General features: G+C 45.3%; 1 protein-coding gene across 1 annotated transcript; it reads left to right on the forward strand.

The window, feature by feature from the left end:
* The first annotated feature begins 1,488 nt into the window (after positions 1-1,488).
* Positions 1,489-4,523, forward strand: LOC132480710 (sialic acid-binding Ig-like lectin 14). Its single transcript, XM_060085093.1, has 9 exons — positions 1,489-1,525; positions 1,603-1,983; positions 2,207-2,485; positions 2,729-2,776; positions 2,925-2,930; positions 3,499-3,757; positions 3,865-3,996; positions 4,114-4,171; positions 4,518-4,523. The coding sequence occupies exons 1-9, from the start codon at positions 1,489-1,491 to the stop codon at positions 4,521-4,523; spliced, it is 1,206 nt and encodes a 401-aa protein (XP_059941076.1).
* Positions 4,524-14,924: the final 10,401 nt, after the last annotated feature.

Genomic DNA, 14,924 nt, shown 5'->3' on the forward strand with positions numbered 1-14,924 from the left:
CTTCTGCTTTCCTGTTTTTCTCAATATTTATTTATTTATTTATTTGGTTGCACTGGGTCTTAGTTGTGGCAGGGAGGCTCCTTAGATGAGGCTCCAGGGCTCCTTAGTTGTGGCATGCATGTGAGATCTAGGTCCCTGTGGAACTGAACCCGGGCCCCCTGCGTTGGGAGCACGGAGTCCTATCCACTGCACCACCAAGGGAGTTCCTGCTTTCCTGTTTTTAATTGTTTCCTTAGACTACATCATTCTCCAAGAGACTGTGTATCTTAATTATCTTATTAAATGTTAGTCTCCCCACTCAGATTTTTTTTTTTTTGGCGGTACGCGGGCCTCTCACTGTTGTGGCCTCTCCCGTTGCGGAGCACAGGCGACAGACGCGCAGGCCCAGCGGCCATGGCTCACGGGCCCAGCCGCTCCACGGCATGTGGGATCTTCCCGGACCGGGGCACGAACCCCTGCATCGGCAGGCGGACTCTCAACCACTGCGCCACCAGGGAAGCCCCCCACTCAGATTTTTGACCCATCTTTTCCATCCTAGGAGATTATCCTGTGTTGTATCTCCAGCCCCTACATAGCCCCTACAGGGGGGCATGGCACACAGCAGGTGTCCTCAAAGCCTTAGTTGAATGACTGAGTATCAGTGCCAGGCTGTGTCCTAAGCACTTGACACACATGAACTCATTTAATCCTCACACAGCATTTCTGCTAATGTCTCTGTTTTTCAGATGAGCAAACTGAGGCACAGAGAGGCTAAGTAACTTTGGTAAAGTTGAACAGGTGGCAGGTGAGTTGGTAGGTAGGCAGGTGTCTGGGTTCCAACCCAGGCACTCCTTGCCTTCAACTCCCACATTCCAAACGCCCTGTGCTCGGTCTGCTTTGGGCATCAACACCAGGACCAGAGTCTGAGGCTGCCTGGGATGAGGACAGTGATGGGAACGGGGACCTAACTCCAAGGGGTCAGGAGGCTCCAGAGTCACTGGTGGGGACCACAGCTCTGTGACCACTGTGGACCAAGTCATGTCCAACAGACATACTTGTTGCTGAGAACTTACCTTCTCTCCTGACTTGTGGGCAGGCCTCCATCACCTGGACCCTCAGCCTGGGCTCCCTTCAACATGTGATAACGAATTTGCCCTTTGACCTCCCAGAGGCTCTGATCCCCAGGGAGCTGGACAGGTGATGCTCTCTTCCCTGTGTAGACAACAGTGCACGGGGAAGAGCTGCAGCTATGGGGCCTTGGGAGCCTAGACAAGCCTCACATTTCAGTAGCTCACAGTCTGCAGCTGCAAATGGGAGATCTGAGGGAAACACGATGATTTCCCAGCCTGACCTTCCCCCTCCTCTGGCCTGTGGCGTCCAAGTTCCCCTTCTGCTTGGCCAAGGTTGTCTCTGTCGCCCACTGGCTTCCTGTTGGGGCTTCCACATTCGCGGCGCTTCCTTCCCTGACGGAGGCACTTGGACCCGGGCTCTGCGCTGGCGGACGCGGACATGCTGCCCCTGCTGCTGCTGTCCCTGCTCTGGGGGGGTGAGTGGGCCGAGGGAGGAGGGGCGGCAAGGGTGGGGGAGGGGCTGGAGCTGCAGCGGAGCCTCTGTGTCCCCCAGGGTCCCTGCAGGAGGAACGAGGGTACTGGCTCCAAGTGCAGGAATCAGTGACGGTGCAGGCGTGCCTGGGGGTCCACGTGCCCTGCTCTTTCTCCTACCCTTGGAGTTCGTGGTACTCCTATGGAGAACCCTTCATCTATTGGTTCCGGGAAGGGGACGACATACACCGCAGTGATCCTGTGGCCACAGACAACCCAGGGAGACGAGTGAAGCCAGAGACCCAGGGCCGATTCCACCTCCTCGGGGACCCCAGGAAAAAGAGCTGCTCCCTGAACATCAGACATGCCAGGATGAGCGACACAGGAGTCTATTTCTTCCGAGTGGAGGGAGGTGATGTGGAATACAGTTACACAGATAAGAAGCTGAATTTGCAGGTGACAGGTATGTCAGGGGCCCAGGAGAGAACCCTGGAACATGGAGACTCCCGTATTAGAACAGGAACAGGACACAGGACCACTCCCTGCTCCAGGTCTTGAGGTTTAGGGGTGCACAAGAGACACAGAACCTGGGGTGAGCTGTGGCTCGGAGGCACTGGTCCCTCTCAGGGTCACACTCTGGGCCCCCACCCCCCTGGGGCCCAGGCATCTCCCTCTCTTCTCCTCAGCCCCAACAGAGAAACCTGACATCCATTTTCTGGAGGCTCTGGAGTCCGGCCGCCCCACAAAGCTGACCTGCCGCCTGTCACTAGTCTGTGATGGGGGAAGAGTTTTCTCATTCTCCTGGGCAGGGGATGCCCTTGGTGCCATGGACCCAGAGACCCTCCACTCCTCGGTGCTCACCTTCACCCCGAGGCCCCAGGACCATGGCACCAACCTCACCTGTCGTGTGAACCTCCCAGGAGATCAAGTGACCATGGAGAGAACCATCCGGCTCAATGTCTCCTGTGAGTTTGGAGGGGGGCTGGGTCCCTGAGGGCAGTCGGCTGTGTGTGTGTGTGTGTGTGTGTAGAAGGCAGGGATAGAACGAGGGCCAGCTCGCTCTTTTATGGATCTGAGCCTGGGGAGCCGAGGTGGGGAGAGGCCATGAAGGACAGCCATGCCCGCTTCCTGGTTTCCTTCCTTGGGTGCTGGGTCAGATTCCATCCCACTCCTCACCTCTGAAGCAAGGCCATATCTTTCCATCCTAGATGCTCCGTGGAACCTCAGCATCAACCTCTCCTTCAGAAATGTCACAGGTAGGAAGGGACCTCTCTTCTCCAGGGCTGGGTCCAGCTCCTGGGACCACCTCCAAGCAGAGAGGGTGGGATTAGGGCTTGAATGCCATCACGTACGTACTGGAAGAACAACGATAAAAATCACCACCCTCCCTCCCCCACCTCCCAGGCACGAGTCCACACACAGATTCAATACACATATACACATACATATATACATGCACGTACACACATATCCACATCTACATCTCTACACATACAGAAATGCACAGACACACGTGCACATGCAACACACACACATACACACATGCACCTACACATACATGGACATACACATACAGGCCCCACACACATACACACCACACTTATACGCACTCACACACTCTGTTCAAAGCCCATTTCACTTCACCATGGTTCTGCTCTGTGGTTTTGCTCCACAGAAGCCTCCTGAGTCCCACTTCCTGGTGCCTTCACTGAATCCATTTCCCAAGGCTTGAGGCTCTCTGTGCACTTTCCACCAAACAGCCCAGGCCTGTCCCATTGAGACACTGAGCCTCCCCTGAAGATACGAGGCCCAGACACGTTGGGTCAACCTCCTTAGGGTGTGAGGGTCCAGCCTTGGAACCCACACCGAAGCAAGCTAGCGGGCCAAGGGAGGAGAGGGAGAGGCCAACTAGGTCCTGCGAAGGCGGGAGGGATGAGACCTCAGCTCCCCCCAGTGCTCGCTGCACTTTCCCCCAAAGCCCTCAAGACTCTGCAAAACAGCTCATCCCTTCTCATCTCGGAGAGCCAGGCTCTGCAGCTGCTCTGTGTTGCTGACAGCAACCCCCCTGCACAGCTGAGCTGGTTCGGGGCTTCCCCAGCCCTGAACGCCACCCGCATCTCCAGCACCAAGATCCTGGAGCTGCCAGGCTTTGGCGCTGCAGAAAGAGAATTCACCTGCCGAGCTCAGAACACTCTGGGCTCCCAGCAAGTTTCTGTCAACCTCGCTGTGCAGAATGAGTTGCAGGACAGGTGCCAGGGGTAGGCAGCCTGGTCATGTGTTTGGGCTGTGTGGGCAGCTGGCGTCTGGGGACAGAACTTCACCCTCCTCTGCCCTCCCCCGAAAGCCCCTCTTGCTGCAGCTGTGTGACTGAGGCTCAGCAGGGCTCCTGGCCCCTGGTCATCACCCTGATCAGAGGGACCCTCATGGGGGCTGGCTTCCTCCTCCCCTATGGCCTCATCTGGATCTACTACACCAGGTGAGCAGACCCGTTCCTCTCCAGGGAAGTCTGGTAAATGGCCCTCGAGTTCCACGTGGGGCTGGAGCTAGAGTTAAAGTGTCCGACTCTCTGACCTGAGACAGTGTTGGTCTGCAGGTGTGGAGGTCACCAGGCAGCAGGGCTGAGCCTCCCTCCTTCTCAAGACGGGATTCACGTGAGGATGCGGAGCCCAGGAGACAGCGTGGGGACATCACTGTCTGCTTCTCCCTGCAAACGCTCGACTCTAACCCTGTCTCATTTGTAACCACGAGCTTTTAATTTGCGTGATGACATGAAGAGTCAATACCGTTGAAAGGAGACTTTTATTACTTACATTTTCCAAGCGTAGGTGGCACGTCACGCTGGGCAGGGCCAAAGGGGAAGCACCTGGTTTTGCTCAAGAAGCAGGAGCAGGTGCAGAGAAGCCTTTATTGGGGTTTCCATGGGAAAGGCAAGGCTGCGCAGGGAAATTTCTTTAGGATCCGCTCATTTGAATAATTCTGGTGGGCTTTGGGCTGCAGGGGTGACCTGCAGTAGTCTGTTACCTGTTCGTGAGTGACTTAGGGTAAGGGAAATAGTGGCTTGGCGAGTGACGGGTAGCAAAACGGGTGGTTGGGGATTATGGGGTAGCGATTGATTGGTTTGCATTTTAAAGGTGAGGTCCTGGAAGAGCCCTTTTCTGTCTCTAACAATTGCGAGGTGGTGTCCTTTTCAGGCCAGCAAGCTTTTTAAGATGTCAAAACGTCATAAGATACAGAAAATAAAACATGGTTATTGATGACGCACCCTCACTGCCTGCCCCATTGTTTCTGAAGCGCCACTCCCCACCTGCTCCCCTGCTTGTGCTGTCGGTCTTCCTTCAGCCCTCTCCTCCACCCTGCTCCTCCCTGCATTGCCAGCCCTGCAAAGGGCTTCTCCTCTCATGACCCAGAAATTACCTGGTTAACACCTGAGTTTCTGGTCTCCAAAACTTCCCTATCAGTGTGGACATCCACACACAGTAGAATCAGGAAAACAGATTTTCTTTCTTGGTTTCAAGTTGCTTACCTCATAATAGTTAGTGTAAAATATCACAACGTTTCATTATTTGAATGTATTATTAAGTAATAGAATAATATAAAAATCATTCTTACCTTTTAGTTTTCCTGTGAGAGTTTTCAACAAAATGATCTCTTAATCTACCATTATTTTTGAGTGATCTGTTACAAACAAGGTTTCTTCTTCTTCTTCTTTTTTTTTTTTTTTTTGGCCATGTGGCATGCGGGATCTTAGTTCCCCAACCAGGGATTGAACCCACGCCCCCTGCAGTGGAAGCTCAGAATCTTAACCACTGGACCGCCAGGGAGGTCACACAACTAAGGCTTCTGGTTTATTCATTGTTTTTTGATGCCTAGCTTAAATTGAGCAAAATATGCAAATATGAAGAGTACAATTAGATGGATGTTTATGTATGTACACACCCTGCTTATACCACCAAGTTCAACAGATTCTTTCCACCTACCCCTGGTGGTCAGGTCACACTGTCAGAACGAAGGGGGCTAGGCTGAGGTTGGAAGGTGGAAAGGCCGTTCTCCCATCTCACATGAAGGAGAAGGAGATGTGCAGCTCAGGGGGAGATGTGCTAAGAGGTGAGGCAGCCTGGAAGGTGAGGGGAAATACACCCATATCTACAGCTTGGCAGGGAGGAGCAGGACAGCAAAGACACGATGATGGCGGGAGAGAAGGCAGGGTCAGGTATTTTGGAGACTTAAGGGTCAGGCTCTCCCGTTTCTGTCCCAATGGATGCGTGTGCCAGTCTTTGTACTTTCTCTCAGTATTATGTTTTTCAGATTATGCATGTTTTTACATGTATCAATAATTCATTTTTGGTTTTGCTATAGTTTTTGTCTTTAAAATTGTATTTTACGTGTGACTATTTCTCCAGTTATGTATCGACTCTAAAATATGATGACATCGGGGCTTCTCTGGTGGCACAGTGGTTGAGAGTCTGCCTGCCGATGCAGGGGACATGGGTTTGTGCCCCGGTCCGGGAAGATCCCACATGCCGCGGAGCGGCTGGGCCCGTGAGCCATGGCCGCTGGGCCTGTGCGTCCGGAGCCTGTGCTCCACAACGGGAGAGGCCACAACAGTGAGAGGCCCGCGTACCGCAAAAAAAAAAAAAAAAGATGACATTGCATTTGTTTCCAAACTTTGGCTTTTTCAAAATAACTTTGTTATGAATGTTGTGAGGAAAATAGGAGGACTAGCACCATTTTCCTGGTGAGTGTGGAACTGCTTCATCATAAGGTCGGCATATATTTAGTTCTAGAAGGTACCATCAAAGAGTTCTCTTGAGTAGTCAAATGAATTTACATGCCACCATCATATATGAGTGTTCTGATCTGTCTACATCCTTAGCAGCACTAGTATTACTTGCATGCTCAATATTCAGCATTGCAATCCATTTGTGGCAGTATATCATTATCTTTAAAAAAAATTTTTTTTAATTTTTATTTTTGCCTGTGTCGGGTCTCAGTTGCAGCATGTGGGATCATCATTGTGGCATGCAGGATCTTTTGTTGCATCACATGGGCTCTTCACTGGGGTGCATGGTCTTCTCTCTAGTTGTAGAGTGGGGGTTTTCTCTTCTTCAGTTGAGGCGCGCCAGCTCAGTAGTTGTGGCACTCGGGCTTAGTTGCCCTGAGGCACATGGGATCTTAATTCCCCAATTGAACCCACTTCCCCTGCATTGCAGGACAGATTCTATTCCACTGGACCACCAGGGAAGTCCCTCATTGCCTTTTATTTTATTTTATTTTTTTTTTTTGCGGTATGCGGGCCTCTCCCTGTTGTGGCCTCTCCCGTTGCGGAGCACAGGCTCCGGACGCGCAGGCTCAGCGGCCATGGCTCACGGGCCCAGTCGCTCCGCGGCATGTGGGATTTCCCTGGACTGGGGCACGAACCCATGTCCCTTGCATCGGCAGACGGACTCTCAACCACTACGCCACCAGGGAAGCCCCCCTCATTGCCTTTTAAATTTATTTCCCTTATGTGTGATGATGCTGAGTCATTTGAATGTGTTCTTTTGTGAAATTCCTGTTTTGCTTCTTGCCCATTTAAAAATAAAAATTGGGCAATCTTTTTCTTATTGATTTGAGTTCTTTATTCTAGATGTGAATCTTTTAAAAAAATTGGAGCATAGTTGACTTATGTTCTGTTAGTTTCATGTGTATAGCAAAGTGATTCAGCTATACATACATACATATATACATATATTCTTTTCAGATTCTTTTCCATTATAGGTTATTACAAGATATTGAGTATATAGTTCCCTGTGCAATTCAGTAGGTCCTTGTTGGTTATCTATTTTATATATAGTAGTTTGTATATATAATCCTCAAACTCCTAATTTTTCCCCTTAAATTGTGAGTCTTTAACTTGTGACTGTCTTTCTCTCCTTCTCTCTTTCTTCTTTGCTGTGCAGGAGTCTAAAAATTTTTATGACATCCTCTTGTGAATCTTTCCATTTATATGTAGTGCTCTTGCTGTCCAATTATGAAATCTTAGTATCTCTCAATATCTTTTTAAAATTAAAGTATAGATGACATAAATTTATGTTTGCTTCAGATGTAGAACAGAGTGATCTGCCACCAAATACATTACAAAAGGATCACCCTGATAGGTCTAGTAACCATGTGTCACCGTAAAAAATGATGACAGTATTATTGACTATATTCAATTAATGTAGCTTTCTAGTACAGTTTGAAATAAAAGAGTGTGATGCCTCCAGCTTTGTTCTTCTTTCTCAAGGTTGTTTTGGCTATTTGGGGTCTTTGGTGGCTTCATACAGATTTGAGGAATATTTGTTTAGTCCTGTGCAAAATGCCATGGGTATTTGGATAGGGATGGCATTGAATCTGTAGATTGCTTTGGGTATAATTGATACTTTAACAATATTGATTCTTCCAATCTATGAGCATGGTATATCTTTGACTTCATTGTGGCTTCTTCAATTTCATTCATCAATGTCTTACAGTTTTCAGAGTACAGACCTGTCTCCTCCTTGGTGAAAGTTATTCCTGGGTATTTTATTCTTTTCGATGCAGTTGTACATGGGAATGTTTTTAAACGTTTTCTTTCTGATAGATATCTTCCTGCATTTCCAGAGCACTAAATACAAGTGTATTTTGTGTAAGTGTTGGGGGCAGCAGGAGAAAATAGTCCTTCATGACAGAAAACACTTTAAATAGGATACTAGGTATCATGTTGCAAAAACTCACCATTCATTCTCAACATAGAAAGTCTTTTCCTGGATGTCTGTGTCTGGTGCCCATGCTGCTGGCGCCAAGAGGCATCTCCCAAATCCTCATTCCATTGTCATGGGGTCTAGAACTTTCAACAGTGCTTCCTCTCTCCTCCACAAGAGGGAGCCTCCTCATTCAAGTTACTTTATCATCCACTGTCATTTTAGTTTCCTCTTCATCTCACCCTCCAAAAGTTGATACATCCAAAATTATCATTAGTATTTTCATGTCATGTGAATACCACCTCAATAAAAATATAATTATTAATTTTTAAAAGTATATGTATGATATACACACTCCTTTCACTGATACGAAGTCTGTAACTCTTCTCGAATGTAAAAATAGTTGTTTCATTTCCCCAACTCAGTCATTTGGGTTATTTTACTTTTATTAGGATGGGCATTGTGCCCCTGAGGTGGGCCAGCTTGGGCTCTTCCCTAGCCTCAGGGGCCAGCTTTCCTTGCCCAGGTTATGAGGAAATTTCCTCTTTTGCATTTCTCTCTCTACCTTGTGGCTTCCGGCCGCAGTTTCTTCCCGTCTCACCCACCCCAATTGTTTCTGACTCCCAACATCCAGGACAGAGTAAGTGGGGTGAGTGGAATGAGGCTGTCCCTGGGCAACATCTGAAATTTCAATCTTGAGAGCTGCTTCTACTGTCAGTGGTACGAAGGCCAGAGGATTCCTGACTATATATCCTGGTGAACATGGGAAATATTTTTTCTATGGTCACTATCTGATAAAAAACATAATGTTAGCTCTATTTAGGAGCCATATGTGTTATTTAAAGTTTTCTAAATGCCATATTAAGAAGAAGTTTTAAAGGTGAAGTTAATTTTTATAATATATTTTATTTAACGAATATATCAAAACTCTATTGTCTCATAGAGAACAGACTTGTGGTTGCCAAGGGGGAAGGGGAGTAGGGGAGGGATGGATTGGGAGTCTCTGATTAGCAGATGCAAACTATCATATATAGAATGGATAAATAACAAGTTCTACTGTATAGCTCAGGGAACTATATACAATATCCTGTGATAAACCATAACGGAGAAGAATATGAAAAAGAACATATATATGTATAACTGAACCACTTTGCTGTACAACAGAAATTGACACAACATTCTGAATCAACTATACTTCAATAAAATAAATTAAAAACTCTATTTCATCAATCTGTAATCATTATGAAATTATTAATGTGGTAGTGTGATATTGCGATCCATAACATGAAACATATGTTTAGTCTTCTTCCCTGTTTTGGCACAGAACTTATAAAACCCTTGGCATTTCCTAAGTGCTGAGAGCAGTAAAGGTGTCTTTTGTCATTTTAATGAGGCAACTTTTGGAAAATAGCTAAGGATGGGGACTTGTTGCCCAAGGATCCAACCATGTGACTAAAGGGATGGAACTATCATTTCTGCCCCCCCAACCTCCAGAAAGGGGAGAGGAGCTGAAGGTTGGATCAATAACCAATGGCCAATGATCCAATCAATCATGCTTATGTAATGAAGCCTCCATTAAAAACCCCAAAGTGTGGAAGATCCAAAGAATTTCCAAGTTTGTGAACAGGTGGAGGTGGTGGTAGAGTGACAGGTCTGGAGAGGGCATGGAATCTCTATGCCCTGATCCATGCCTTGCCCTATACCTCTCTTCCATTCCGTTGTTCCTAAGTTGTATTCCTTTATAATAATAAACCGGTAATCTCTGAAGTGAAGTGTTTCTCTGAGTCTGTGAGCTGCTCTAGCAGATTTATTGAACTTGAGGAGAGAGTCTTTGGAACCTCTATCTTTAGCCAGCAGATCAGATGTACAGGTAACAACCTGGAGTTGAAATTGGCACCTGAAGCTGGGAGGGAGGGGCAGTCTTTAAGGACTGAACTCTTAACCTGTGGGATCTGTTGCTACTTACAGGTAGACACTGTCGGAATGGAGTTGGATTGAATTGAATTCTTGAACACCCTGCTGGTGTCTGAGAATTGCTTGTTGGTGGTGTGGGTGAAATTACAGACACATTGGAATTGGCCTCAGAATACCAAAATAGTTCACATTCATTTCCTTGTACTAAGTCTGGAGCTCCAGTGTGTATTTAGCCCTTATAGCAGCACTTCATGTAGCCCCTTACAGCACCCATTCTTATAACCATCTTTCAAGCAGTCGATTGCCACATGTGGGGTTTGGCTACCATTGGTCATGGCTGCTCTAGAACATGCATCCAAGGAGTGGAATTTCTGGGCCCTGATGCAAGCACATCCTCATTTAATTGGATGATGCTGATTTCCTCTCAAATGCTTGGACCAATTTATATTTCAACAACGACTGCTCCACACACTCCCTAATACTTGGTGTTTTCAGATACTTTAATAGATGCCAACTTGGAGCACGTATAGTAATACCCTATTATTGTCTTAATGTGTGTGCTTTCCTTATCGCAGTGAGGTGCAGCAGTTTTCTATTCATTGATGGCCTTGTTGTATGTTGTTCTCTCTGAGGCCCCTGCTCAACTGTACCCATTTTTCTATATTTCCTTTTCCTTATGTATTCATAGAAATTCTTATATCATGGATACTGACACTTTGATGGTTATAGGTGTTGTAAGTATCTGCTCCCACCTGAGGGCTAATGATTCGGCACTCCCTGTGGTGTCTTTTATGAACAGTTCTTCATTTTAATACAGTTCGAGTTTTCAATGTCTCTCTTTTATAGATGGTGCTATTTCTGTCTTGTTCAGGAATCCTTCCCTACCACCAGTTCATGGACACCTCCTGCTAGATTATCTTCTAACAGCTCTATTGTTTTGTCTCTCTAAAACAATAGGTCTTCAGAGCATCTGCACTTGATTTTGTGCATGGTATGAGCTAGGGGTGCAATTTCATTTGACTGTTTCAGATCCCTTATTGCCCACAAGGTTGGTGAAAAGGCTATCTCTTTGTCACTTCTTTGTATCACCTTCTCTGTCACACAGGATGCTTCCTGTGGTTGAGGTTTATTTCCAGGTTCCCTCTCCTGTTCCATTGGTCTACCGGCCTATCCCTCTTTCTATACATAAGTTATCTTCTAGGACGTTGTACTACTTATTGATATCTTTCAGAGCCGTGCCTCACACATTGTTCTTCTTCATGGTAACCTTAGCTATCCTTGAAATGTCTACTTCATTATAAATTTTACAATGGAGTTATCGAGTTCCACAAAAAATCCCCTTGGGGTTTTGGTGACATATTGTTTTTATTCCTCAGATGAACTTGAGTAGAATGCATACTTATACTCTGTTGTTCCACACCTATAATGTGGCATATTTTTGCATTTATTTATGTCTTTAATGTCCTTCAAGACCTATTTATAATTTCCTCCACTGAGGTCATGCACATTATACTTTTGTTATATTCCTTTCCAAATGTCAGGCATATCCTAATTTTTGATGCTATTGTCAATGGCCTCTCACATAAAATCCCAGTTATTTATTACTGTGATATGGGAATGCAATTGATTTTTAAAATTTGTCTCTTTAATTGTGCTCTCATTTATTTATTTTTTTAAAATGTATTTATTTATTATTTTATTTTTGGCTGCATTGGGTCTTTGTTGCTGCGTGCAGGTTTTCTCTAGTTGCAGCGAGCGGGGACTACTCTTCATTGCGGTGCACAGGCCTCTCATTGTGGTGGCTTCTCTTGTTGCAGAGCACGGGCTCTAGGCACACAGGCTCAGTAGTTGTGGCTCGCAGGCTCTAGAGTGCAGGCTTAGTAGCTGTGGCGCATGGGCTTAGTAGCTCTGCGGCATGTGGGATCTTCCCAGACCAGGGCTCGAACCAGTGTTCCCTGCGTTGGCAGGTGGATTCTTAACCACTGCACCACCAGGGAAGCCCTGTGCTCTCTTATTAAGCCCCCAAATGTGTGTGTATATACTTCTGGATTTTTCTGTATACATAGATTTATGAAGAGAAAACTCTTTGGTTTATTTTTCCTTTCAATTGTTATACCTTTTACCTATAATTATTGCCTTACTAGGGTAGAACCTATGCTGCTCCATTGAGTATGCTGTTTCTGAAGACACCCTTTATCTTTTTAGAGAACTTCTCTTTTACTTCCAGTTGACTGTGAGTTTTATCTTAAGGGCATTTGAAATCACCCAATTTTTTTTTCATCTCTTGAGAGTTTATCAGTCCAGGGCCGATAGTGAACATAAAAGCCACACTATGTATTTTGGCAGAGGGGATTTAACATAAGTAATTCATTAAGCAGGTGTTTAAAGGCCAGTGGAGCCTTTCAACTAGGGAACACTGCCTGGTAGCCTTGGACCACTCTAATCTAAGGACCCGACTTGAGATTTAAAAATCTTTTATATATATATTTTTTTCTTTGAGATATAGATATAACAGTACGTTAGTTTCAGGTGTACAACATAATGATTTGATACATGAATATATTGCAAAATGATCACCAAATATGCCTAGTTAACATCCATCACTACATATAGCTAAAAACTTTTTCTTGTGATGAGAATTTTTAAGATCTAGTCTTTTAGCAACTTTCAAATATACAGTACAGTATTATTAACTATACTATTATAGTTAATAGTATTATTAAGTCTAGTCACCATGATGTACATTACATCCCCATGATTGATTTATTTTATTCTGGAAGTTAGTACCTTTTGACCACTTTTGCCCATTTTGCCCATGACCCAACTCTCCACCTCTGGGAACCACAAATCAGTTCTCTGTATCCATGAGTTTATTTGATTTTTGATTTTTTAAAGATTCCACATGTACATGAGATGATATAATATTTGTCTTTCTCTGTCTAACTTATTTCACTTAGCATAATGCCCTCATGTCCCATCCATGTATTGCAAAAGCAGGATCTCCTTCTCTTTTATAGCTGAAGAATACTCCATTGTGTACACATAGCACATTTTCTTTATTCATTCACCCATCGATGGATATGTAAGTTCTTTCCATGTCTTAGCTATTGTAAATAATGCTTCCATGAACATGGGGGTGCATATATCTTTTCAAATTGTTGTTTTCATTTTTTTTAAAGATAAGTACTCAAAAGCGAAAGTGCTTGATGGTTCTATTTTTAGTTTTGATGAACCTTCATACTGTTCTCCACAGTGGCTGCACCAATTCACATTCCCACCAACAGTGTACAAGGATTCCCTTTATTCCACATCCTCACCAACACTTGTTGTTTCTTGTTCTTTGATAATCCCAGCTTGAGATTTGCTAGACCACCACCTGCTGTGAATTTGTGCAGCACAACCCTGTGGAACCTGGCCCTTATTGCTTTGTTCAGCAATGTTCCCTGCAACAGGTGAGGACTGAGGGGATAGAGCTCGTCACCTCTTGTTCACCTGGATCCAGCAGCAGGGCCAGTCCTAGGTTCTGTGGAGCCTGACATTTATACAAATGTTGAGATCCCTCCTTAGAACAAAAAATGTCACTGAATACAATACAAACGTGGCACCCAAGTGCAAAATGGGACACCCATGTCACCTGTTTTAGGAACTGAGAACAAAGACCAAATCTTATAGCAAAAGATGCTCCCATATGTCCTATGGGATCAGAAAATTCCAGGTGTTCTAGGAGCTGTGAGTCAGGAACTGTGGGTGAAGACCAAATATACATATTTCTTAAAGGTCACATATCGTAGGCACACATCTTAGTTTCTTTTCAAATAAGAAAACATATTTCATCAACCATAAAAGCTAAAATGCTCCAAACCAAAAGATAAGTCATTTCAGAAAAATTATAGACTACTTTTCTTAATAGTAAGGCACACCTGTGTGTCACGCCTGTGTAACACCTGTTCCCCACACTTTTGGGCTGATTCTTTATAGGAGAATTATCTTGTATATTAATAAATACTAATATGATACTAATAATATTATTAATTATAAGTATGTTCTATCTAAAATAGAGAGAATGGAAAGAAGAGACATTATTTCCACTGGCACAATTGATGGAAATTTCTTTTTATTTTTATAGTTTAAGAAACTAAAAAATAGATGTATTTCTATATAAACATAAAAGAAAGTTTCTTTCAATCCTACAGCTTGTTACTGGAGTGTCTAAAATGTTTATGATCATTGCCAAATTTGGGAAACCTTCATGAAATTTCTTCTCTAGAGAGCAGTAAGTTTACAGGTTATTTCCACACGTGGCTTGAGCCCTTCTTGGGTTTTTTTTTTAAAAGGCAGTGCAGAGTGAGGGGTCCTGAATTATGCTCCTCCTATACTAGCCTTTCCAGGTGCCCACTGAATGGGACAAGGGTCTCCCTTCACGCACCCCTCCCCGCCCTGTTTTTCATGGGCCTTAGATCCATGAAGACCAACACCCCCGTTTGCCGCTCTGCGGCACGTGGGATCTTCCCGGACCGGGGCACGAACCCGTGTCCCCTGCATCGGCAGGCGGACTCTCAACCACTGCGCCACTAGGGAAGCCCGCAAAGGAGCTTTTTAATGCTCAGCTTTCCTTCCTGGGTTCCACCGTATACCGTATTTGGGTCTGGAAGCTTCTTTCCTGCCCGAACGTGAATGGTTTTGAGAAATTTTTCAATATTCTTTTCCAGAATGTTCAGTGTTTCTCAGCCGCAGGATGGGTCCCGCCGGATCAGCAGGGCTAGACCCTGTTTCTCTTTTCTGGGCACTG

The sequence above is a fragment of the Mesoplodon densirostris genome, chromosome 19, assembly GCF_025265405.1.
Source record: "Mesoplodon densirostris isolate mMesDen1 chromosome 19, mMesDen1 primary haplotype, whole genome shotgun sequence".
In the NCBI taxonomy this organism is placed as follows: domain Eukaryota; kingdom Metazoa; phylum Chordata; class Mammalia; order Artiodactyla; family Ziphiidae; genus Mesoplodon; species Mesoplodon densirostris.